Here is a 27,824-nt window from a genome sequence, read left to right as displayed (position 1 = left end):
ATATATGAAAATAAGCACTTTAAAAAGTGTACAGTTCCAGCAGGGTTAGCCAAAACATGACTGTATTCTAAGCTCTGAAACTTGATGACTAAAATCTGCCTAATGAGAACATTGCTAACTTATACATAGCAACATTTCAAAAGCACATGATAATGAAAAAAAAAAGCAAATACAAAGAAGAAACAAACCTGATAGCAGCACTTGCAGAACATGATACTGATTTTTCTGTCTTGCTAAGCATTCTGCTTTCTTTAAAGGATGATTTCTGCTTTGTCAATTCTAAAGAACAATAATCTTGTAAAGGGCTAAGCTTAATCCCCAAACACTGCAAATGGGGGAGTTGCCAGCCTTTAAAATATCTGTGCCATAAAGCAGTATGATAACTACTAGGTAGGATAGCAAATAAACTTGGGAATCATAGGAGTTTATTTCACTCATGACAAAGCAACTGATGTAACACTGTGGGACTGTTTGGTGCAGGTATGAGTGATAACAAGTAAATTACTTTCACAAAATATTGACATAACATAACTTTTCCCTGTGACACATTTTTGAAAGCTCTTTTACTGTTTAATCATCAATATATCCTCTATGTTGTAACATTTTCTCTTAATTAACATGTAATTTCTCTTTATTTTGTTCTCATCTATCACTGTTTTATGTAAAAATTGGTGTCTATGTTCCAAATCTTATTTCCTGAAACAACTCTGTGAATATTTACAAGTATCATCTAAAATATATCGAACTCTGACCAGTTTAAATCTGTTGATAAACTGTAACTTAGGACACTATAATCACAAGTTCACAGTATAAAAAACTGTGTGGTTTAAGATGTTGCTCTTAAAGAAGGTAGTTGAGGTAGCTTCCTTGAAGCCCAGATAGGCATCTCCCCTCTGTCTAGTCTGGCCTTCTTGTCTGAAGTTCCTGAGCAACCCAGGATGCTTTTCATGCTCAACAGCTTGAGCAGGTGCCAGAACAAACAGGAGAGCAGGGAAGGAGGGGCAGAGAGGGGCACGCACGTTTGTGTGTGTGTGCTCAAAATGGAATGGGAAACGAGACAGAGTCAAATGTGACAGATGGCAGCAGCATTCAGGGGCTACCTTGGGACATAAAACAGATTTTGGTAACTGCTTGCTGCTCAGAGACTGGCTACTTCCTCCTCAAAGGAGCTACTTCACATCATGGAAGTCACTCTGCTGAGAAGCAGAAGAGGAAAGGCATTTTAGTTTCAACTGTCCCCAAGTGGTTAAGCTAAGGGAAAAACACTGCTTTACACAGAAGTGGGTGAATACCAACAATTGTTTCCATATCCCAGCTGAGTGGTCAGTATGACCTGATATAACACAGACTGTGCTCATGGCTCTATCACCTACTTCAGCAGAGCTCTGATCATGCACAAGCCCATAGAACAGCCACCTGCACATGCCAAACAGACCCTCACTTTCACACCACGTCCCTGGCACGTTTCCACTACAAATCACAATTACATGTAAGTACACAAAAGGGAGAATATTCAAACTGGTCAATCAGTTAATGCAGAGACACTGATGCCAAGAATGATACTATTGAATGGACACTGAGTATTGGCAAAAAGTGTCAAAAGAACTCTGGGGGTTGGGGAAAAGCCTTCTTACATTCACACCTCCCAAAAGAACTAGCTCCAGGGATTTCAGAATTCTCACTAGTCTGTAATAAGGACCTTGAGACACCATCAGACACCCAGCCATAGGTTTTAAACCTCTAGTTGTGTTCATTATTGCCTGCAGCTACACTAAGCAGTTTCATACAGACCAGGACAGCAGCTTTGAAGAATTATACACACTTACTGCTTTAGTCTGATTTTAGGAACAGTTTCTGTGCATTAATGAGATTCTTTTAGAAAGAAACTAAACTATAAGATATGCTGCAACTATGCACCAAATACACTTCCAACACTAATAGCAACATATTAGTCTGATCACTGGTCCTTTGAATAGCCACATACATGGCAGGGATTCTTGGTCCTAAAGGTCAAAGCAAATATGGTCCAGCAAAATCCCTAAGCCACATGCATGAACCTCAGGACCAACTGTGCATTATCCTACTGCAACAAAATAACTGCTCATGCACATAAGGTCACTGTCTTCCCCTCTGTAACTGCCCTCTGAGGAGAAAAAAAGTCATCCCTGCAGCAGGTTAGTGCAAGTTCCTGATTTGGGACTGAAGCAGCTGCTGCACATTGTCAGGTTCATTTCCTCTGACTTGGCTGAAGGTGACTGTGCCCAGTGGTAGGGCACAGAAGTGGATCCTCACAGCTACATTTGCTAGAGCGTCACATAAAAAAAAAAAAAAAAAAATCAAAGCACACCCAAAGACAGTTTTCCTGCATGACACATGACATTTTGCACATACTTTATGATTAAGTCACAATGAAGGTCAAGGTGGGCAGCTCATGCAACCTAACTGGTGAAGTGCATACTGAAACCAGGCACTCCAAAATACTTTTCCTCTGGTTTTAGTTTGGGTTTTTTTCATTATTTTTATTTTTGGGGGTGAGGAGGATAGGGAAAAGTTTGGGGTTTATTGTTGTTTTTCTTTTTTTTTTGCAAACCAATGTGCAGCCTCCTGTCATCAAGCTTTTTAAAATGCACGATAAACAAACAGAAGTTTATGTTACACAAATGCCAACACACTGTGTAAGTAAACTGCAATTTTGTTGACTACAGTCTGTGAGTTTACTTCAACAATTCACTATCTTTTTATACTTGATGAGTAATTGCATGTTCTGGATCTATGCCTTTTTTTATAAAAGCCAGATTATGTGTGCTTGAAAGACCTCAGTCTTAAATGAAGCATAGCCATGGTGGATATTTTTGTGAACTAGTTTGAATTGCTTATACCTACAGAAATAATACACATTCTTTATTTTCATTTCCTTTACCAGAGTTTTCTCTTAGCCACTCTTGGTAAGAACTTGTAGTTGCATTTCTCTTCCTGACCATAGAGGATTCAAATATAGCAAAGGATACTACATGAGCCTTTTTACACTGCTAAGGAGAAACATGTCATCAAATTAATGTTTTCTTGTAGTGCTAATGTAGCCTGAGAGTTCTGACAAATGACAGCACTTCTCTGTGCAATGACTACATATTACCTGGGCCATGAAGAGTCTGGGTAACAGCAATCACTTGCCAACAGAGAAAATAAAATTTTGAATAGATGGCATATAAAAAAACATTTTAAATTTTATTCTGAAATTACACATATTGCAGGACTATTTTGACTATATGTTAGTCTCTCAAGGTAATAGATGCTTTTTAATCTAGAGTCTGGGTGCTAGAATGCTTTAAATATTTATTGTGCCTTAACTTCATCAGTACCCTTTCATTACCCTTCCCAGCAGTATTTCTTGCAGGGAGACTCATTTTAAACATATAATGCACATTGGTCTGCTGATACTGTTCAGTGAAACCTAAAAACACTCAATATCTAACAAAGTTGCATCATTTCCTGTAGGACTGCAACAGATTTTAGACATAGATGGGCCTTCCAAATAAAGGCAAAATGGCATGTCTTAGAAGGGATAGCCAGAACAACCCTCTCAAGGAGTGATCAACATTGGAAGTGGCCATTAAAATGAGGACTTGCTTGAAAAGGTCTTGAAAATCAAGTTACCTCTATTGTTTTATAACCAAAATGAGGTAGAGTAGGTCACTTCTAGCATGAAAGCATTTCAGGATGCACCTTTTGGGACCTCCTTGTCTAGTTCCCAGCCTGAGGCTTTGCCTCACATAATTTACACTCAGAACAGACACTGCTACAAGATTCTCTACAAATACTACATAAAAAGGAAGCATTATGCAACAAGAAGTTCCAGTTTAAGCATACCCACTAAATATACTGACCAATGCAAACACATGCAACCTATATTTGTGAAAGTTACAGTGTAAGTCTATTTCTATTGCAGCCTCTTCTGCACCAAATATTTAATATTTGGCCCATTGTTTCAAGTTAACTTGAGGATCAAATAAACACACAAAAGCAAATGTCACCCAGTTCAAAAAAAGATGCTTCATGTGGAAATCAACTTATCCACTATGGTGGAAGGCTAACAGTTTACATTACAGATTTATTCAAAGCAATACTTCAGTTAAAACAAGCCACTGTCAAAAAAAAAAAAAAACAACAAACCACCTTTCAACATTTTAAACTGTTTGTGCTTAGGAGAGAAGTCAGACAAGCAGGACATTATTTCACCAGTACTTAAAGTCCCTACTGAAAGAAGCCAAGTATTTAGAGTTCCAGAAAGCTGAAGAGATCACTTCAATTTATACCACAATTTACTTCTAATTGGCTTAGTTGATTAAGTGATCTAAAACCATAAAGCCCTACTCTTTTAATCCAGTAACACAGTAACTTAATTTTACAATAAACTGCTCTATATCCCTTAGTGCCTAGGCTGAAGGTGGTGAGTGAATACCTGCTGGGCTCTGAGCAGCAGAAGGAGTGGATGTCGAGCTTGCAGTCACTGAGTCACAGCGCCCTGTACTGCCACTGCCACTGGAAGGGGATGGTGACGAGAGTGGGGATGGATTGTGCTGATTTATGCACTGGGCTACAGCAAAGCCTGCAAAACAGGACAGCGAAGTTTACAAGTTAAATATTATCTTGAAAGAGTTAAGGTATTGAACAAATTGGGAAAGGACAAAAGCAAATCCTGTATCAAGGTGATGCCAACCTCACGTAGTGACCCAGAGAATGTGCCTCCTCCCACCTTCATCCTGGAAACCAGAAAGTCTGAATGTACCTTACTGAAAACAGGCTACAAGTGCTGATCAATGAATAAGGAAAGAGAGCTTAAGGGATTCAACGCATTTTACAGCTTGGAGATTGCACAAACAGTCAAAACATCAAAACTCTTCAATTTTTGATACAGTCAATATATTCACAGGTCACAGACCTTAACATGATAAGGAAAATAATTGTCAAAACCAAACAAAAAAACCTCTTGGATAGAAGACCTACATTTTTTACTGGGCATAACTTCAGAAAATTTTAATCAATCACATCTAATGCTGGCATTGAATTTCATCCAGCCTCTCACAAACTAAACTTTTTCTAGTCTGAAGACTGGAAATGTCTATACAGTGTCTGACAGCACTTCTTAGAGTCATCTTGTGGCTTCTAGTGTAATACTTCTTCAACCTCTTTGCAGTGTAGCATCCTCTTCTTTCCTAACCACCTTGCCTTCATTCCTTTCTCCTTCTATAAGTACATACATATAGCCACCTCTTCAGGTTTTGATAGCAAGCAGCTTTTCAGAAGTTGACCCACTTCTTACAGCAAAAGAAGTGTCACCATGGGCTGTAGGTCAGGTGAGGTACACTACTTTTCTGCTTCTGCAGCTCCCTTCCCTTTCTCCCATGGGAAACTACTAATGCAGGACTTTTTTTGGCAGTCCTGTGAATTACTGAAAGTAGCCACAATGTGGACTATAGAACACCTAACAACACTCCAGTTGCTACCTTCACTGAATATTCAACACTGAAAGGGAAAGTATCTGACAATCAGGTAAGACTGAAAACACACCACACACTCGTTATCCTTTTATATTGGGAATCTCCCATGGCAGTAGATGGATGATTCACTCAGAGAATCTCCTATATGGGGAAGGTGCTGGTGCCATACAAATCGCAGCCACCCAAAACTCAGCTTAAATGGACAGGTTACAAAAAGCTCTGTAAGCTTTGAAACATAAATATGCCAAGTCAGGAAAATGCTAGTAGCAGCAACATGCTGACAGGCTGTGCTACAAGTGAAAACAACAGTGATGAAAGCACAGAAGAAAGCTCACAAACATCTGTGAGCTTTAACACCTGTTAATAATCTGACTTTATCTCCAGTCCCACCTCCTACCTCCCACACTTACCCAAGAACTAGACTCAAAACCACCTGCAGAAACACAATGCTATCTGAATTTCTGTAGCACTGCAGCATAGTTTTAGATAGGTATCTAAAGGTCACTTTTACCAAGTTAAATTACAATTCATTATGTGAATTCAAGATGGACACCACTTGAAAGAACTAAATCACCACCAAGGCAGGAGAGATCTCTTTCAGTGAAAAACAAAATAGTAAGGAGCTAATTATCCTATAAATGTAAATAAATCCATGCATTTTATTTCAGAAACCAAACTGATTGATCTTCTACAATCATTTAGGTAAGTTAAACTGAGGTTATACATAGTGACGCCTGACAGTCTGCAAAAAGTTAACCACAAACTGAACCACCTCAAATGTGAAAGACTTCCACGTGTATCACTGGCCCCGAGTGCTATAGTTTTTAATCACAGAAAATGTACATTAGATTTTTCATACACAGTTCATAGTCTGAAATACCAGTTAGGATGGGGAAAACAAGGAATAACCAGTGGACTAGCAACCACAGAATTGAGGCAAAGCCAGTTAATATGAATGAAATTAAGAACAGTTCCTAAAGCCACTGGTATAGAAGAGCTTACATCAAGATATTTAGCTTCCCTTACAGTGCTGGTAAAAGCCGCACCCATCCGAAGCATTCTATATCCACAGTTTGCAATTCAAGGGAGAAGAAACCTTCCACCTTTACCAGAACAGCAGAAAACAGCAAACAAGGTCTCCCATGACTATCATAGGGAAAGCTGGCCTGATTTAGCAGGATTGCCAGCCCAAAGCTCCTGCAAAACAGCACTCATGGATTCATGTCTTTGGGAGCATTTGCTTCAAAATGACCTCAATGTATTTTCTCTCCCCAAACAACTGCAAAGGAAGAATTTTAAGTGTGCTAACAGAAGCTAATTTAGGTAGGAGGGAAAGGTAAGCCTAAATCATTCAAAATACTGTAACTGGGAAACTACTGACCAAGAAAAAAATTCTAAGGAAACTCCTACAGGAAATACTTGCAAAGAAAATGTGAGCAGAATTAATCATAGCTACAAAATAATAGGAGGTTCATCTGATGATGACAGGAATATTAGTTCATATTACACAAAGGGTTCCAAACCTATGGATGATATTTTCCCTTCAGACTTTAAAATGAAGAAGGTTACAGCTTGCTTGCCATACTAATGTTAACAAGTTTTTCTCCTATTTTTTTCCCCTCAAAACCTTATCATCATCTACTAAGACATTAACAATGGATAAAATAGTAAGAGAAATCTATTGATTCCTTTTGCTTTTCAAAATAAATTTACTTAGTAGGTAAGCAACCACACTTGTTAAAATATTTAGACGTACCTTTTGCTGGAAATCGTTAACATTTCCCTTAAGACACGCTGGGCATATAAATCTCAGAATAGAGCTGATACTTGAAACTAATTCTTAAGTTTGCTTGAAGAGGAAGTCATTATTTATTTACTTTCAATAGAAGATCTTTGTTCACAGGGCCTCTACCAAATCTGCTGGTTTCTTTGGAAACAGTGTAATTCTTTATTTACATAGATTGCTTCACAAGTACAATACATTCATACATAGCTAATACATGGTGAACAGTCCAGCCAGTTACACTGTCCCTAAAATGCTCTAACATTCTAGCAAAGGCCAGTAACTTAAAATAGACCTTGGAGTATACTCATAGCCATGACTTCATGATGATAAAATTGATCAAGTGAGGGATGTTGCTTACGTTGTTTTCTGCTGAGAACTGTCCAGTCCAGCAGGAGATAATCACAGCATGTCCCTGCACTTGGATAACCTGCACTTTTCACTGTGTTCAGGGGATGTTCTGAAGCATTGTCTGTGACATTCTCATCACCCTTCACTTGTCTTGCACAAAATCCAGTTTTAAGCTATAATAATCCTCACTCTCTTTCTCCCAGACACCAAGATTTTAACTTTGGACTATGAAACAATGAAGGAAAATGAAGCCCAGTTTGACAACAATAAGGGAACACAGAAGGTAACTGCAGGATCTCTAGTGACACATGCAGAGCTTTATGTAGGCACTATGAGAGAAACTGAACCAGGCAACTGTAATGAGTGTTCTCAAAAATTCTAAATTCATTGACAATAGGAATCAGGAAACTGATTCAACAGCTGTATCACAGTTCACAGACTGAAATTTGCAAGAGTAATGAAAACATTTATATGATTGTTAATTTCTTAAAAACCACGCTGGATATACAGCACTGACAGCCAACGCAGTCCTAACAAAAGTAGTAATTAGTCTTCTAAAAATGTTGCCAGAAAAACAGCTCTGCTTTAAATCTAAAAAGAATATCATCACCAAGGGAAAGCATAATTTGATACTTAAAAGTACAACCAAATTAACTGACTGTGCGAGCTCTGCAGAATTCAAAAAACAGTTGGAGCTGTAGCAGTAAGAAATGAATACATGAAGCCAGTAATTTAACTGCAACTTGTTTGATAATTTTTTTCAAAGTCACAAAATTCTCCTCTTGAAGTAAAAATCACTGCAAGCCTGATTAAGGGATAAGCACTAAGAGATTCTTATAAAAAACACTAGGAACATGGAAACCTTATTCATTCCTCAGCAAAGATAAGAGAATAAACCCACATTTGACACTGGTTTTGTAATCAGATGTAAACCAGGATATTAATCCATTTTTATTATACTACTACCTGTCATGAAATGCATTACAAAGATGCTGTACTTGAAATACTTCACGTTCTGTGCCTCATTTCTTATGCTTTGTGTCAAGTAAAAGCTTCAAAATACTTTTCCCTCTGGATCTGCAAGTGGAAGTCTTTATTTCCTGGATTCAAATAAAGTATGTGGTTGCTTGAACAAACTACTATGTTGCATCATCCCAAATATCCCCCTTCAAATTAGTAGATGAAGTCATTAGTTAGGAAAACAAGTGCACTCTCCTTAGAGAAAACTGAAACAGTAACACTGGACTCTTTACAACCACACCTCTTCCATGGAAGTCAGGTCAAATAAGGAAAACACTCCCCCTCACACAACATATACTTGTCTTTGAAACACCTGACTGACAATACCCATGGTTTTATAATTTCTGTTCCCCAGTCAGGACTCAGGTAACTGAGCTCCAATTTAGTCTTAAAGCAGTAAAACATCTGCGTTCTAAGTAATTTGAGTTCTGCGTATTTGAATTCTGAATCACATTTAAAGAGAAATGCTGAGTTCTGTGAAATGACTGGCAGCAAATAGTAATGAGACCTTTTGTATAATACAGCACAATTAAGTACTTTCAAGCAGTATGAGATTTCCCTTTAAAATGACTCAACCCAAAAGGAAAAATGTCACCATCTGGAAAAGAATTTCTGCAGAGAAGTCAATTTGTGAAACAGACAATAAGAAGACAAAAAAGCAAAGAGCTCATTTATTTAGAATCATTCCTTTAAACCCAGTTCTAAACTAATGTTTTAGGAGTAGCTGTGGCCCTTTTCTGTCTTGCTCACTCTGAGGGAAACAAGGCAATGCACAGCATTCCAGCTGTTTTCACAATCCAGCATGGAAACATTCATAACCAAATTAAGGAGGAAATATTCACAACTGACTGGGACTGGTCGTAGAATCTAAATGGGAGGTGCTGGGCTGCAGCTCCAGAGCTGTGCCCAAAACCCATAACTTCAGTTGAAGGCTGAACAGGAAGATCCAGATGTGTTGCATTAATACTGAGTATGCAAAGCATGATATAAACTAACTTGATTTGTAAGGAAGGCAAGATATTAAGACATCTGGGGAAAGTGCCATGGAAGTATTGCTCACAGCATACCCAGAATACACACCCAGGTATTACTTGTTTCTCTCAGAGTAAATTTTGCCATAAGCCTCATCCTGAAGTTGTGTTTTCAGGAACACATCACAATAACCTTTTTACTGCTTGTACAAGTTACAGTACAGTTTCTGCAGGTAGAAATCACAAAGCAAAACCTGCTTGTTAATGAATGCTAATCTTACCTGGGACTTTGTCAACAGATGCAAAGACAGAGCGCTGCACTGTCGGGTCACTGCTCCCACGCCGGGACTGGTCATAGAATCTAAATGGGAGGTGCTGGGCTGCAGCTCCAGAGCTGTGTCCAAAACCCATAACTTCAGTTGAAGGCTGAACAGGAAGATCCAGGAGAGCTATGTTTAATCACAATTGATAGTTTTTGTTACTCAAATACATAAAAGGAAAAAGAGGTGACAAGAAAATTGATAGTTTGCTCAGGACCTAAACAAGATTTTAACATAATTTGCTTTCATTTGCCTCTTAATTATGGTTACAAATGTACTGACAAACTAAAGAGTCAATTCTTCTGGCAACCTTTTCTACATTGCTGTCCACACCACATTCACACTAGGGAAACCTCAAAATATAGTGGAGAAGAAAAAACCCCAGGATTACAGGAGGTCCCTCGCACTAAAAAAACCCATAGGAGTTATTAACAATAAAAAAACCTCTTTGTTTTTCCCTGCAGAAATAAAGTAATTCATTAGTTACAACGGAACAACGCAGAAAGCTATTTAAAGAGACAATCTGCTTAAAAATGGAAAATAAATGCCTTTGCATTACATTCAACCTAAAATTTTTAATATCAAGTAGATTGTGTCAAACTTGCTTCAAATTTTTTTACATGCAGCAAGGCATAAAAGTGTGACATATCCACGTTATAAACTCAAAATTATATATGAAACTAAATCTATTCCTTTGAAACTCAGCCCTGGTTTAGAGCTTTCTGGGGCCCACCACTCCTCAGTGTGCCTCAGGCTGACATTACAGAGTGACTTGCAATGACAGCCAAGTCTTGTCTCCCAGAATCATTCCAGGACAACCACTCACCTGCTATTCTCTGCATTTTGGTGCGCCGAGCCTGGATGCGGCCTTTGGCCAGGCGCTGCTTGGCGATGATGCAGCGAATGTGATCTGCAAAAATAAACGTGGCCTGGAGGATGGGGAAGGGCTTTGAATGAGGGCTTGAGGCAGGCTTGTGAATGGTTATGTTCAGGGCTCTGCTGTCATCCTCTACTCCAGTCACCTGCATATCCTAAAGAGAAGCACAATGCAAATAGTTAAATACAAAGTGAGCCTTTCTAAACTACAGGTTAAATATTAACATTGACAGAAAATACTATGAGAATGTTCCATTGAAACTCTTACTAAAACAGTTTCCGTGTTAAAAAATCCAACAAAATAAAACCAAACCAGACTCTGCAAGTTGTGCAACTTGGATTTACTTCTTCAGAAATCAGTATTCATAGAGATTGAGTTAAACTATTTGAGCACAGCAAATTTTCAGGAAATACAAACAGCAGTGATTAAGGCAAGAAAGAGACAAATGAGACAAATTTCCTTAGATAAGCACAGATCATTTCAATATTACAGCCTGTCACCTTCTCTACCTGTGTAGGAAAATCAGAACTCTAAGTGAGTTCCTTTATGTGCTACTTGAGTAAAGTGCTTGGAACACAATCCTACCTGGATGTGACTTCAGTGTTCAAATGAGCACAGCTCATTTCTTCACAGTATGTTAAGAAGTTACCCCATCTGCAATTTTGTCTCTGGTTACCTACATAAACTTCTTCAGAAAATCAGAAATGTTTTAAAAGGCAGGAAGCAGAAAAAAGACTAGTGACCAAAGAAACAAGGAAGCATGGTACAGAGCTTAAAATATAAGCTAATACTGGTACTACTATTTATCCAACATAAAATGTAGATTTTTCAGCTCAGAAAAGCTGGCCACCCAAACTACAACTTCCCTTACCTGCAGAAGGCCTGCAAACTTAACCACTCCCCATCCAAGTCTGGCAATATCTGGTTCAACCAAACTCATCTGGTAAATATCCACAGCCAGGAATCTTTGAACTTGGCCCCCATCCTTTGTTACGACTGTACAAGCAATCAGATCACTGTTATCTAAAGGAAGAAGGAAGGAAGGAAGGAAAAAGGTTACATAACACTGAAGTTGAAGATTCTGTGGGTATTTTACATAACAGAAAATGTTAACAAATAAAAATATACCAACTTTGACAACACATGGTTAAAACTTCTATTCATATTTTTCACAGATACTTTAACTTCCCTCTCATAGTTACATAGAAGGGGCAAGAGATTTTAACAACAGTGGTTCAGACATGCAAGTTAAATATAAGATGGGTACTATATGCACTTTGCTTTCTCTTACCACCTTCCTTACCTTCCAGAAAAAAACTCCCTTCATCTCAGGGGTGAAATTGCAACAGTGCTGATTTCTCTCACTTCATGAAGTCTCAAGAAGTCTTAACAACCACAGCCAGACCCAACACCATTGTGGGCCACTACTTCTACCTTGTTATAAACTTTGTCTCCTGACACAAGCTACTTTTGTACAGGTCTGAAACCTATGCTGGCTCTTGGACACACCTGAATTTCAAGATTATTTGGACTCTTCAGGTAAATTGTAGCAGTGTTTCGACAATGTTTGTTAAATGAGGTGACATTTTTTTCCTTTATCCATGTATCTCATTCACTTATATTGAACAAACATGCCCTCTCTTACTCCAGGAAAGCCCTCCAACAAACCCCAGAATACATTCTCTGCTATTTCCTCACTGCCCCGTTCCAGGTCAAACCCATTATTCATGAAAAGGGACTAAATCACCATCTTTACACCAGCTGAAATGTACCAAGCAGCCCTTAAACTGGCAGTGCCAACCCCTAACAGAGCTCTGCTAACTCTACTAAGAGTTGATTTTTCCTTTGCTTCATACTGATACTTTCATTCATATATTTGATGCACACAGGTCTTTTCCTCTCTCTCATCTAGTACAACTTACAGCAGTAAAATATTGTGAAGGCTATACAAAACAGTAGAACTTATTTACTCATCCAAACATCTAAACAAGCATTTAACAGCATTTTTCATACCAGAAATATTTGCAGGATAAACTACAAGTGGAAGTCTACAGCTCATCACAGTGGCAGGTCATACAACTATAGACAACAGGCATAAATTATGGTCAGGAGGTGGAAGAAATTCTTTTGTACATCAGGCTACCCTGAGATGTTGTGGAATTTACATCAAAGGTTTTCAAGCTTCAAAAACCAAACCAACTTCCTCTTCCCCACAAAAAAAAACCCCACAACACAAATGAGACATCCTTTCCAACTAACATTTCTATGAATCTACTAATTACCCTTTACCAGCAGGATCCATTAAAAATTCATTGGGTGGTAGGAAAGAAAGGCATGAAATATAGAACCCTAACACAATTAAGAGGATAATTAATGCTGAACAGTGTGAATCTACTGTGAGCTTTTGAAATTTGAGAAAACAAGTTTAATCAATAAATGCAATACATACAGGACATGATTTGGTTAATATGAGGATTGATTGCTATTACCTTCTCACAGCCTTGGAAGGCTCAAGAAATCCATATAGGATTGGCAAATATTATTTTAAGAACTTGTGGAGGATTTATTCCTGTTTAGAGAAGGAGCTGAGACACCAGGCAGAACTGGGTATTTCTTATTTTGGTATGCTTTATTTCTTGCCTCTTTTATTCTTTAACCAAATTAATCTATCAACATAGTTATTTCAGTTGACTTGAATTCCTGGAGCAGTCCTGTTCTTCTCAAGACATGAAGTGCTTGGGTTAGGACTCTTCCAAACAAGGTATGTCAGGCTGATGAGTCTTTTGGGAGATTCTGAACTAACAGACCACAACACCAGAGAGTTGTGGAGTTCTCAAATGCTAGTTTTTGACCAGTATTTACAAAGTTTTTAGTGCAACAGCAAGCAAGTTAAAATACTTGCTGTACAAATTCAACTGCCCAAATACAAAAATGCACTACTTCAAGAACTAAAAGGGCAGAATGCTTTCCAGAAAGTTGTTACTTTAGACCTGACAACACCTTCAAGAAAAGCATTACTGTAAAAGTCTTTCAAAGAACAGAAAAGAAAGTTACTCATTTGCTAGGCAGCTGTTACAGGAATCCTTTGAGCCTATGTAACTGAATGTAGTCCATTTACATGGCTCTTTCTAATTCACAGCTGCTGAAGAGTCAAACTGTCATCTTTGATGATAAAAACAGAAGAGAAAGTGTGGTTAAACACATTTTCAGTGAACTGATATAAGAATACTTACAGCTATGCTATGAAACAGTTAAAGATACCCAACTACATTCAGATGAAAATATCAAGCCCAGTAAACTTCAGTACTACTCAAATTTGGTCTGGGGATTACAGTGAACCACAGGCTGAATGGCTTCCTGGTGTGACACTGCTGCAAAGAACTGGAGTGCCTCTTCTGAGATTAACAGCAATGCCTAATTTCTCTTCATGCAAAATGAAGCTTGTAACCAGTTTGGACACTACACCTCCAGTATATGGATCCCAGACTTCTGTGAAATTTCTCCAAGAAAAATCCAAGTTTTAGGAAATACAGCCAAGGAAGGAGAGTTCATAGACCTCAGCTGCTTGCAGCACTGAAGATATAAATTAAGTGAAAATAGTTGCTTGTGTTTATGAAAATATTTGCCTGAAAAGATTGTATTGCAAGAAATCTTTATGAACATAACAGCTACTTGATATGGTCTAAATGCACCTGATCTGCCCTGGGGCTTGATCTTTAATGATTTTATAATTTCCAGTCATCCCAATTCCAGAAATAATCTGCAGACATTAAAAGCTCTTACAGAAAACTTTCAGCCTTTTGTACGCACAGCTGGCAGCCCAAGATAAGCATTAGGCTGGAGATAGCGAATGCTGCACCTCCCATTTCACAGGAAGAACTCTTCCCAACAGCAGGCAGCCCTTCTGGGATGACATTCTGCTTTACTAACTAAGAAAGCAACCAATCACGAATCCACCTTGTTCCCATGAAGTACATTTAGTTGAAGTTAGAGGATGTGTCCCTGGTCATAGACCTGCACCACTTTTGGGTTACTCTCTTTGTCACAAATATGACAAGTTGTCCTGGACACCTTTTTTTTAGCTGACCCCGGTTTGAGCAGGAGGGTTAGACTAGATGGTCTACTGAAGTTCCTTACAACCTCAATTATTCCATCATAAACTTTACTGAAATCTTTTTTTAAAAATGTTAACTGTGATGGCCTTTTAAAGCCTGCTCACTCTGTCTGCCAAGTATGCAAAGAACCTTAATTATTATGTTACCTTTTTTCTGTTTCAGCAAAGAAATAACACCTTTAAGTGTTATCTTTATTTACCTCTTGGCCATGGCATTTAAAACATTAATCTAACAGAATCCTATTACCACCTGAAACCAAGCACTGAGGCTGTTAATTTCAGCTGCCAGTGACTTTACACAGTGAGCTTCTAAACAAGACTGAAAACACCTCCAGCCTCACAGGCAGTCTAAGTTAGACAATATCACAAAATACGTAATTGCTTCAAAACTATTTACAGTAGAAAGCACTGCAAAGTAACAGTAGCTGTAATTCTGGTGACAGCATATCCAGCAGTATGGAATGAACCTTTTGTTGAATTACCTGACTCTCTATTCATACATTCATATATACTGGTGACAACCTTGTAACTACACCTAAAGGTTTGCATTCAACATATGTGCATCAAAATACTAAAAATACTTCTTTACAAAAGACTTGAATCTCCCTCATCAAGCTGCCATAAAACACCATCATTACATTCAGGCAAAAAGAAAAAAGGAGCTATTTTGATACAGTTTTGTGGGATTTTTCCAAATCAAAACAGTAGCTGAAACTGGATCACGTTAACCTCTACTCTCCTCTTGAAGTGATTTGTATACAAACAAGCATAAACACTGAAGGCATCTTAAAGTTCCCTAGAATTTTAAAAACCTTGTATTAATAGAGATTGAGGAAAATTTGTTAAATCAACAATACCTCCAAAGTGATATTTAAAAAAGGCAAACAAATATAATTTTTTGGGTCACGCTTTGCCCTCTGCAAAGTCTCCTCCCAAGGTATGGCACCTATGCAACCATGTGCATCCTGTGTGCTTTATGCCAAAATGCTGATATTCTCCTGCTTCTCTGGTTTGGGCAAAAACTCAAACTGGAAAATACATTTTTATGCTACAACACACAGTAGAACCTCAACACCATGCTACTTCAATTCAGGCAGTTTAAGTAAGAATAGCAGTAACAAGCAGTTTAGGAGAAAAAAAAAAAAAACAGTAACTTTTGTGTCAAACTATTTAGGAAATTGAAGGGCTACTTACTCAAATCCAAAACATCATCTGCCTTTATCAGATCTCCCTCCCTCGTGAGTGGTAACTGAGTTTCCAGCTCACCTTGCAAGTGCAGTGACAGTGAACGGAGCATAAAGAAAACTCTGATTGCCTTGAGAAATTAAAGAAAAGATTATCAGAATATTTTTACACCCAATACTACATATTTTAACAGAATCTTACAAACATTTATTGGCTTTTAAAACCCTGAAGTTTGCTGTCCTATAGTAAATCTTTATAACACATTTAAAATTGTAATTAAAATTTTAAGTAATTTTAAATTGAAAAAGTAGAATGTAATTTCCAACTTAGTTTAAAAAAGACATGAAAGAAGCTGAAACATGCCATTTATTTTCAGTGAAGTAGAAGCAGCAGAGCTTTTGTCTCACTGGCACACTTAATACAGATTATGACTGACAGAGAAACAATTACAGGAGCTGTATAAGCAAAAACAATCTTGGAATATTTGTATTTAATCATTACTTTAAGACTGATTGTATTTGCAATACTTCTATGCTACAGACACCTACACAACCAACCTGCAGAGACTCTCACATTTTGAACTTAAAACAGTAATAACTTTTCTGGCCAAGTCTAGCTAACATGTCTACAAGTTAAGGGAGAAACAGAGGGGATTTCTGCATTTAATTTGCTGTTCTCACTAAAACTAGCTACATGTAATGTAACTCTCAGAGCACTTAATTTATATTCTCAGAAGGTCTTCATCAGGGCAAAGCATTCTGAAAGCTGCAACAGTCCCAAGAAACTTTCAACAGCTGCTCTGTGAAATGAATATGCTAGTTTTGATTTACAAATTCATGACAGATGGTATGCAAAGACCCAAAGTGTCAAAGAACAATCATTTTATTAGCCACATTTTGAAAGGCACCATTTATAATCCTCTTTCCCTACAAGAACTGCATTTTCAGTACAGCAAATGAAAAATCATTTTTTATTACTTCCGGTGTTCTGCTTTTTAAGAGTTTCCTACACAGTAATTCTGTGGTGTACTGTAAATTAACTGCTGCTTTACAGTAACAGCATTGAATTCATGAACAGCTGCAGTGCCCAGAAACTCCCAGATTGCAGGAAGTATTAGGAAAAACAAATCTAAAGTGCTTTAAGGGAAAACCCTTCACTCCTCTATTTTTAAAATCAACAGAACAGTGGCTCCTGTGAAGTAGAACTGTGTTTGGCCAGCTCTCTACTGGCAGTGCTTCCAGGAATTTCTGGCAGAACAGGGATGAAAAGAGGGAAGCCATGTATCAGGTTCTTCCATGAAATGACCCCAAAGCAACGGCTTTGGTACACAGCTGAAATTTAAAAGGGCAATATGATTATGTGGAGCAAAGGACATCATGGGTATCTAACAAAAATATGACAATAATACTATTTAATTCATGAGAACAGAGTCACTTTAGAATGTGAGATGATCACTCTAATTTAGGCAGACTGCATTCTAATTTATTGTGGATTTACTGAAAGAAATTATACAGGATTACTATAAAGCAGTTTTCCTACCAAGCGCTTCAAGAAGAATTCATCGTATCTGGTTTAATATTTGCCCAATCAATCAAGAACAGGAAAATCCTGGCATTTTTGGTAACCCAAAAGTTAAACTCAACAAGGTTTTTGTTTGGTTTTTTTTTTTTTTTTTAATTTGGAGGGTAACCATCACTCAGCTTTCACTTATCTTCCCCTCAAACCTCTGCCTCCTAGACTGCATTAATTTTTATCACGTTCATTTCCTATAAAACTAACGACACTCATCTCCAAACATGTAATCACATTTAGTGCCGAATAAAGTACAGGAGTAGAAAATAAAATTAGAACTTTAGCCTTTGGAAAAAAAAATAAATAAAATGAACAAGAACATCAGATGAAATGGAAACCGTGCTGTGCTTTTTACAACACTGACAGCCCTCAGTTTGTTACCAGTATCAATATATTGTACCTAACACATTTTATGAGATCTCAACAAAACAATAGAAAAGTTCTGTGGCCTAGAATTTTTTCAGCTGACTTTTGATTTTTTGGTTAACTTGGACAAATATGTATTTCTACCTACATGAAAGTATTATGCACTATGATGCTGATTTCCTCATTTATATACATGTTCTATGTGCAAAGAAGCAGCAATTTGCAGGGAAACCTATTACTATCTTATTACATTCCCACAAAAGAGCGTTCTTAGTACTTCAAAAATTTCTCACAAAGTGAGGATTTTGAGAGCTTCTCTTAAAATTGTTAAAGAGAAGAAGAGCTGCCACTTACAGGGACTTTCTATAGCAAGGAAATAAGATCCTAACAGTTAAGAACTCATAATCAAAGGTCACTTGCTAGTGAAATAAAACTTGGGAACTTTTTTGAATTGTGTCAGAGCATGCTCAGAATAGAATCTTTTTCCATTTGACACCATCATTAGAACCTCAGCAGGCTGAGTGGCAGCAGCAATGTCACAAGATCTACCCAAGTCCAGCATTTTGTCATGGCAAGTCAGCCAGGGTGAGGCAGCCTGGTTGGAAGGAAGCAGCAAAGGAAATGAGGAGATACTAAAACCTGAGTGCAATGTGACTGGGGAAGGAGCACCAACAAGGAATCATTCTGGGAATTCTTGCTGAATGGATAGAGACCCTTTCATCCCAAAGGATCTACAGGAATATTTGTATTGATTTTTTTTATTTCCACCAACAGAAGTTAAGCTCTTCCTTATTTAGCACATGAAAATCCTGAACAGTCATTTCCCACTAATGTGCATTTCTAAGTATCTTTCTGTTGAATGCCTCAGAGAGAATTTCAGGAAGCATTTCTGCTTTTTAAGAATAATACTTTTCAAAATAATTCACTGTATTCTATCAAACAACTTGCTGTGATAACAAAATCTGTGTGGCTTATAAGCAATGAAAACAAACCTTTTCAGAAGATTCCTGGAAATATGTTTTTTTTCCTTCAAGAGCGCCTGAATATACTTACATAATACACTTATATAAACGCAAAGAAACTCAGAGAACAGCACTTTCCAAACAACGATTCCATGCAGTAACATCTCAGACTTAACTGACACTGCAAGGCTTCCAGGACACACCCAGATAAGGGCCCAGAACTGATTAACCAAGAATGGAAATAAGGATATCGTCATTCAAGTCAGTATGCCCTCTACAGATCATGTCAGTCACAAAAACAGATACTTTGCTGGTTCCCTCCTCATTCTCAAATCTCTATCACAAATTACCTTGGCAAGATGAACTCTCAAGTAAAATTAAATTTTTTGCCATGTCTAGAAATATGAGCAATACAAAGCCAGTCAGTCTTGGAGATTTTTACAGGAATATAATTGAGAGATAAACTGAGATAGCAGATCTCAAAAGAAGCTGACAATATATTGAGTGTCATCAAAATGCCTTTGTACGTAACTTTCTGCACGGTCTGGAAATTTAAACCTCAGTGCAAGAGCATGCTGTGTTGACTAGACACAAGAAATCAGAGAAAAAGTTTCTCCACTGGGGCAGGTAATTATTATATATACACTCTACACAGATCTGTCTTCATCAAGGTTTTATGATTTTATGGATGAAGCTTCCAATCAAGCAGTTTTAAAAGAAAAGTATTTGTATTCCTAGAATTGCTCAATGGTTTTGGCATCATTTTGTCATGAGCAGATGTAAGAAAAATAGTTTTACTCACTCTTCGTGTTCTTTCTACATCTCCACAAGGCAACCTTTTCACAAAGTCAATCCCGGTCAGAGGTGTCCCCGTTGGGGGTAGCAAGATCGAGGCATCCATCATCAAGTATTCTACATTCATAGGTTTCATCTACAAAAATATTTTAGCACTGCTTAGTATACTGAACAATAAGCATTTACCTCTAGTTTCAAATATAACTCGTGTATTTTAAAACTCTGAGAATTTTTAATACCATGTCTTATTTAAGGTCCTTACATGCTATCTTTCATTTACTACATGCAACCTCTCATTATTCCCAGACACATTGCCAAGGTTTTCATACAAATAAAACACAGAAAAAAACTCCAGAAGATTACAGAAAAGATATTTCCCAAATACTAAAACCAAATTCCACCAGGTTTGATTTTAAGTATTGACTTAAATTTGTGGTTACTTCAATCACAAGGAAGTTTCTCATAACTTTTTCTCTCCAAAAAGAACTTTCTCAAAACAGAGAACATGCTGAGCTTCAGACAGGCATAGGAAGATTTTCATATTGTTTAGGGAAAAATAATAAATCCAGTGTCCCATTTAGTAGGCTGAAGCAATTTTTGTATACTAAATTTTATAAGTAATGGAAGTTTATTTAATAAAGAACTGTGAAGTTTCACACAAATTATTTATGTAAATATAGACACAACTTCTCAGAGACAAAAACACCACCCACGTTTTGTTATCCTACTCCCAGCAATAAGGACCCCAGTGTCCTCAGCAGCTATCAGTACTTTTTCTTGTTCCTGTGCTATATCTGGGTTTGAGGATTTGCCAGGGCAGAAGGGGTCTCACTTACTGTCATACTCCGGTATTCATCTTCAAACATATCCAGAAAGATTTCTTCTCCCTTCCAAAAGAAAGAACATGGACATCCCATGAAGCCTTGCTGTTTGGGGTTCTGTCAGTTTTGGTTCTGTACAGTGTGTCTGTGAAGGGAGGCCAGGGCTGCAGGGCACTGCTGAGCCCTTCAGCAGTACTGGTGACACCTCTGGGGAAACACATTTAGGAAAGGGAGAGATTTCTTTGCAGCCCCTGGAGGACCATGGTGGAGCAGGTACCAACACTACAGCAGGCAGATGTGCTCTGAAGGAGCTGCAGTCTGCAGGACCCACACTGCAGCAACTGCTGTCCTGAAGGACTGCAGCCCATGGAGGAGGGGACCCACACTGGAGCAGGGGAAGGTGTGAGGAGGGAGAAACAACAGGGAGAAGCTGTTGTGGACTGACCCTGAATCCCTACTTCCCATTGCCCCTGCACCACTCACAGGGGGAGAAGGATGAAGAGCCAGGAATGAAGCTGAGCCTGGGAAAAGGGAGAGGTAGGGGACAGCAGTGTTTCAAAATGTCTTTGTTTCTCACTATCTAGATTTTTTTTTTTGGCAATAAATTCATTTCTGTGAAGTTGAATCTGTTTTGCTCAAGACTGTAATTGGCAAGTGACCTCCCTGTTCTTTATCTTGACAAGATATTCTATTCTCCCTCCATCCTGTTGAGGAAGGGCAGTGAGAGAACAGCTGAGTGGACCTCTAGCAGCCAGCCAAGGTCAACCCACCACAAATTACTTATTTTTTGTAAGCCACATTGAGTATACATCCTTCAAAAAATTCTAATAAAAACAGGAAGATATTTCAGACACTTGAAATCTGTCACGGATTTATTGATCCTTATATAGAAGTTAATGCCTAGGGCTAAAAAAATTTAATTTCTTTCATTGTTTACAACACATACACAAAAGTAAAAAGCTGCAAAGGTTTCCAATAAGAAAAAAAATAGGTAAAATTTTAGAGCATCATTTCAGATATAATACAAACAAAAAAAAAAAGTCAAAACCAAACATATTCCATATTAATGCTAATGGTAACCTTGATCTCCAGTACAAACCCTGTGAGTATTCCAACAGCCCTTTGTAACATATAACAGGGTGGTATGGGAAGGGAGGAAAGGAGAGGAATTCTCCAAGAAAACACTTCTCTCTCTATCACAAATTTGGAGTTTCCATCTTTAAAAACGTGCTTCTTTGGTCACTATGTAAAGACTGGGCTGCAGACGTTCCCCATATGTAAAGGACCTTTTTCTTACAGCATTTTGCACATTTACCTTATAGAAACGACGAAGGAGATGAACACTTTCCTCCCTTGCACCCTAGGAAAGAGAAAATGCATTTCAGGGAATACGTACAACACTTATTTATTAATCACATTAAAAAACCCACCCAAACACTCATACAGAACAGACTGTCTTACTAATTCATGGCCTTAATCTCAGAATTTGATAGAATACAGTTCTTGCACCTATGAAAATGTAGCTTGAGTTTATTATTTATTTCAAAAGCACTTTTCTTTACATTACTGAGAGGGATAACATACACGTTTCAGAGAGACAATGAAACAAAAGACTGCTGGAGAAGTTACAAGTTAAAATAGCAGAGATGAGAACAGAGCATAGGTTATGATGTTCACAGCACAGAGCTACCCATGCAAAGATGTTCTAGAAGCTCAAATTTCACATTAAGGCTTATTGCAATCAGAAATGAAACAAATCTATTCAACTATACTCTAAGACTCAGACACCAATAATGCAGTGACTGGCAATTTGAAAGAAAATACTCACCTCAAGACAATCAAGGTGAACACTTTTTATGATCCTGCCATTTTTGGAAAACACAAGCTGCTTCAGCAGTAGGCAGCCAAGTTCTAACGTTGCCAAACGAATTTTTCCATCTGTGAAATGAAAATTTCAACATACAAAATACTAGCAGTTTAGTTACAGCTCTTCTCATCACCCCATGTTCTTATATGTTTGTAGTCCTCCTGCAATTGTCAAACTTTGCTACTCTGTCACACCCCCATTAGACAGGGATGAGTGCTGGTGCTGCCTTACTATGCTGATGGCTACAAAGAAAAAACTGGAAGAGTACTTTAAAGCAGAAGAAAATTTAAAGCAGAACCATTCAGTAAGAAGGCAGAGATAATATTATTGAACAGTAAGCCCAAACATTGGTTTTGCTGCCTTTATCAACCTGCTGCACAAGTTGAATTACTCTAAAATTACAAAAGGATCTGAGACATTTGGGATGGATGAAGTTAGAAGGTAAAAGGAAGCTTTGTATATATAACACACTAATGAGGCACAGTTTACCCTTGAAGGGAGAAAAGGAGATATTCTACACAGCATGCAGCAAGTTGAATAAAAAAATCCCCCATTTTCATCCTTTCCCAGCCACGCCTTTATTTCAATAAATACATATCCTCATTTGCACTCCTTCCTGCTGCTGCAGGTACAAACTCTTCATATATAAACATGGTTTTCATCTCTGACACATCAGCACAAGTTAATATGCTGTAGAGCAGTTTTGCAAGGCAAGCAAACAGATTTTTTTTCTACAGACATTAAAAATTTTGATCGAGTGTCAGTTTCTGGGGAACACCAGTTCCACCAGAAACTGACATTTAAAGTTTTAAGGGGGCAAGTGCAAGGAGGAGAGGTGTGGCTTGAACAAAAAACGTATTTTCATGGAATAGGTCATGGAACATTGTTACTCTCACCAAAAAAAAAAAAAAGGAAGAAAAAACCCCACGTGTTCTGCAGAACAGTTCAGAACTGAAAATACAATCTGAGATAAAAAAAAATATGGGAAAATTTGCTACCACTTAGAGCTGACAGACAAAGGACTGCTATGAGCAAAGAACACCATAGTTTTCAAGATGATGTCTCAAGTGAAATTATTTCTACAAGCAAAGGTGAGACAGACCATATTTTCAGGATGAAATTCATTAAGGGAATGAAAATCTCAATTTTTGTTTATTCAAAAGTGCAGAAAATAGGAATTAAGACAACAGATCCTTGTATAGTTCTGAGTATAAAAACAGCTACTCAGCACAAATCCAGAGTTTCTGGTTCCTCACCAACCAAGAAAAAGACAATAGATGTCTTTCACAAACCATATCTACATACTGCTCATCAAAGAGCATGCTGAACAGTCACTTTTCCCTCAAAGATAAGAGGCTAAGTAGCTTTTTTCTATCTTCAAAAATTTCATCTTGGAAGGAAAAACAAACCCTGGGAAAGCAATACCTGGTTGTGCAGCATAATTCATTATCCTGATGAGCCCTTCTGCAAGGACATGATTATATGAATTTCTCTCTTCAGCATGTTGAGCTGGAAGTTGAATTCTCTCCAGCTTGACTGAGTCAAGTCCTTTCATGGGGGTGAAACAAAAATGCAAATTAGAAAACAGGAGCGTGCTCCGAGGCAAGCATTTAATGGACCACAGCAGTTTTCTCAGAAGAGAACAATTAGCAATAGGAAACTAGGCTTCGGGTGCCACGGAAAAGGAGGAACAACAAAGATCAAACACATTGATGAAACCCCGAAAATTCTCAGCCTTAAATGGGGTCTACTGCATGGTGACACTCAAATCCCAAAGTGGCTGGTGCCACAAATGCAAATGATTTTGCTCTTTCTGAAATTCTCAGATTATTTGTTTGCATCTAAATCAAATCAAAGTCAAGCCATACATCTGGAGAGCATAATGGCTAAAGGGGAGAAGATCAAAGTCTGATTTTAAATTCTGCTTTGGTAGTTAAGTAATCTGTTCACATATGTTTAACTAAATAGGAATTTTATTTTGTAGAAGCCCCATTTAGTATCCTCCCCAACACAAAATTTTCACTGACTTGTTATGTAAGGAAACTAATCCCATCTTTCTTTAACATATTCATCTAAAATATCAAAGTTATTTCCCAGGAAAGACTGGTTTGCTGGGAGACCTCTTAGAACAATACACAATTATGGATTGTGGGGATCTTCCTGTCCCGTTCTAAAGAACAGCAATAAACAACCCCATAAATCAGAAGATGACTCTATTGAGGTTTACAGTTTCTTCCAACCATGGCCTTGCAGTTAACTCTATGTAACAGCACTTACCTTTGTTGTGTGACATTGCATATAAAAGACAGAGCACAAAGAGGGCATAGTAATCATCTTCAGGACAGTCCAGCGCATTATAGACCATATCAAGAAAAGGCCTGTGGAATGGAATAATTTAGAACCAGTTAAAAATCATCTAGAGAAAAATGGGAAACTATCTTATTGTGCACATAGATAGTGGAAGAGGCAAATTCACAGTAATGCACATTTTCAGGCATTATAACAAAACAGTTCTATTATAGAGTTTCTGTTGCAGAGTACTCAGATTACAGCCATGCTTTGTATTTACATACAATTACAATAATTCTGAGTTTTAACACTATTTATTACATAATACTTTCTCAAGAACTGCTTGTTCAAACATTTACTGGGTTGTAAGTATACAGAATCATTGCAGAGCTTGCTTTAAGTGCATAGCTAAGTAAATATAAGGAGCTGTTATCACTGTGGTATATAACAGACTCCTTTAAAACTCATGTGCTAAACAGAATTGAAAAGTTCTTACTTTTACAAATAAGCATTTTTACCAGAAGTTTGGAGGAAGCTAGGTTTTTCTAAAACAACTGTTTTACTGTCCAACAGTTATAGGAAAGAAAAATTAACTAGGAGGGAATTATCTGAAAATAAAAAAAAACTTTGGATTGCAGATGAACTTTGTTTTCCTGCGTTTAAACACTTGTGACCTACGACACATATACAGGAAGTTACAAACAGTGCTAAGTTCACCTTTTCTTTACCTGTATCTTGGAAAGACAACAAAAGTCAGTGTAATCCAGAAGGCATTTGGACAGATCAGATATGGCTGAGATTAATCTGGTATTAGTAAAGGCCTGATGGCAAGGCAACTTCACTTCTGGTCTTAAGATGGCTTGCATCCAGCCAGTAGTTCAAGAGCACATGCAAAAACTAAATATATTTTCACAACTGGCCCAGATAAATAAATGATGTGTCAGGGTAGTGTCACAGTCATCAGAAGATGACTGTGTGGAAGCCCGAGTGGAAAGGGTTTATTCCTATCTGTTAAACTATACTTTAACAGCAAAAGGAAAAGTATCCTTACATTATCTAAATTACATTCAAAGAAAATACATTAAAATAACATCAAAGTCACAGAAGCAAACACATTTTGCTGTGTTCAGGCCTAGCAGACAAGAAGCAGGCACTACAAACTCCCTGCTGTGGTTCCTGGGGGCCAGAAGGGCTGGCAGAGACCAGAACACAAGACACTTCAATCCCCACTCCAGACCTGCGGCGCCCTCCCGGTCACACCGCAGCGTCCCAGGAAAGCCGTGGCGCCCAAAGCATAACAAAGTGCTGGAACTTCCCGGCAGCTCCAGGCACGTGCCAGCACACTGCTCCCTCTTACTGAAACCAGGCAGTGACCAGCATCCCAGCCCACGCTGCTCCCTGCTCGGCTCATGCCACGGCAGCACGGCCGTGCATTTCTGAGCCTGGATTACAGCGCTCCTCCACCAGAGCTGCCACCGGCAGTGATCCCTCTTTGCCCAAGTTCAACGCTGCTCAAAGTGCTGAAGTCAAATTGCTCACATGTTGTAGATCTCAAAAGAATGTAACTACTAAAGGAAAAAGAATCTAAAAGAATTAGTAATGCTGGAAAAAAGCCAAGAGGGCCTTCAGGTTCCCTAAGCATTACCCAAGCCCTACAAGCCTCGTGTCACCCTCAGATGGGGGGCTTTTCACTCCATAAAATGAGCTCAGCTTCAAGGTCTAAAGAACAAAGAGGACCAGGATATTAAAAAACTTGAATGCAAGATAACACTTGGTTTGTTTTCAGACCAACAGCAGACAGTAAAGAACCTAAACTCTAAACTATAGAAGTACTATTTAATGTTATTTCATTAAAGCCAATGTTTTACCAGGTCAAAGCTGCTGAAGTATCAGTAGTTGCTCCATTAACACCAATATTACACAGTATTAAATGACTTCTGTGATGTCTAATGCATTTTTCATTGTTTTCCCCCACATACTGATTAGCTTCATGAAATTATGAAACTTGACAAAAATCATTACAGCAGCAAGAGATACCGTTTTCATTCCAGATGCTTCTTCACAGCATCTTACTGGCATTATCTGTCTCTGCCACAATAATCTGAGGCTGGAACAACTTCCAAGAATCCTCCTCACCAACATTCCTCATTTAGACTAAATATACAAAAGACCCAGATAAACTTCAGCCTAAGAAAACAGCAACAGAAGCCACAACACAGTATGAATACTTCACTTGCTTTGGAAAAAAGCTTTGCTGTGCAGCATTTCATAAAATGAAGCTAATTTAAAACATGTCTTTAAGCTTAAACTTTCCAGTAGTGAGGCCTATCAAAATAAAATAGCACCTAAAATACTTAAGCTTTTTCTTTTGTTTTTCACAGTAGGAAAAGGGCTAAGGGAAATTAAAAGCTTGACTTAGCTTTTACAGCTGCAGATTTTTAACTGCCATCTCTGCTGTTTTCCATTTACTTTTCAAGAACTGTTGGACTGTTTTAAAAAAAAAAAAACAGTTTTCATAGTAAAGGCTATATGTATAAGAATTTTCAAATTTATTTCTTAACTCTGCAAGCATTTACTTGCTTTACTAGTCTTTTACTAAGGGGCTAATAGAAGCAGCAGATCAAATGCCATACAAGCGTTCCTCAAATTATTTGTTCTTGTGGAGTATGTCCACAACTGGAGACTGCAACACCCTAGGAACACAGTAATGATTATTGCAGGTGTGGAAGCTTCAGTTCCAGCATGGCATTTTCACTCCTACATGGTGCCTTATCCACAGGGCTCAGTGATTTCAACCAGTGTAGGACAAACTACACATATTGGGGCAAGTCTCTTGAAAAATTTAGCTGCTGTTTCAAATATTATACTTGGCATAATATAATACAACATCTTAAGGTATAGCAGCTAATCCACTGACATTAAAAAAAAAATCACATATAAAACAAAGGCCAGAATTGCCCTATACAAGGTATATCCTTATTTTAAAACTATTTTTAGCTCTGCACATTCTTTGATATTGCTTATTTTTAGAAA

The 27,824-nt window shown here is 37.9% G+C and overlaps 1 protein-coding gene across 11 annotated transcripts in view; it reads right to left on the bottom strand.

Moving 5' to 3' along the window:
- Window positions 1–27,824, bottom strand: part of CLEC16A (C-type lectin domain containing 16A) — a 142,904-nt gene that overhangs the window by 91,801 nt on the left and 23,279 nt on the right. For 10 of the 11 annotated variants that reach the window (XR_008439679.1, XR_008439681.1, XR_008439683.1 and 7 more), the window contains exons 12-22: window positions 24,780–24,880; window positions 23,928–24,050; window positions 22,464–22,573; window positions 21,951–21,995; window positions 20,651–20,701; window positions 19,822–19,950; window positions 16,129–16,249; window positions 11,692–11,843; window positions 10,770–10,974; window positions 9,905–10,072; window positions 4,460–4,606 (exon numbers count right to left, since the gene is read on the bottom strand). Coding sequence is in view for 6 of the 11 variants with exons in the window: in XM_053992500.1 (XP_053848475.1) it covers window positions 4,460–4,606; window positions 9,905–10,072; window positions 10,770–10,974; window positions 11,692–11,843; window positions 16,129–16,249; window positions 19,822–19,950; window positions 20,651–20,701; window positions 21,951–21,995; window positions 22,464–22,573; window positions 23,928–24,050; window positions 24,780–24,880 (1,352 nt within the window). In the remaining 5 variants the exon portion in view is untranslated. Of the gene's footprint in view, window positions 1–4,459; window positions 4,607–9,904; window positions 10,073–10,769; window positions 10,975–11,691; window positions 11,844–16,128; window positions 16,250–19,821; window positions 19,951–20,650; window positions 20,702–21,950; window positions 21,996–22,463; window positions 22,574–23,927; window positions 24,051–24,779; window positions 24,881–27,824 lie in introns of those variants that run through there. The other variant, XM_053992502.1, reaches the window with a different exon arrangement.

The sequence above is a fragment of the Vidua macroura genome, chromosome 16, assembly GCF_024509145.1.
Source record: "Vidua macroura isolate BioBank_ID:100142 chromosome 16, ASM2450914v1, whole genome shotgun sequence".
Taxonomy (NCBI): domain Eukaryota; kingdom Metazoa; phylum Chordata; class Aves; order Passeriformes; family Viduidae; genus Vidua; species Vidua macroura.
The sequence above is the reverse complement of the archived record's forward strand: the minus strand, read 5'-3'. Positions and strand labels throughout refer to the sequence as shown.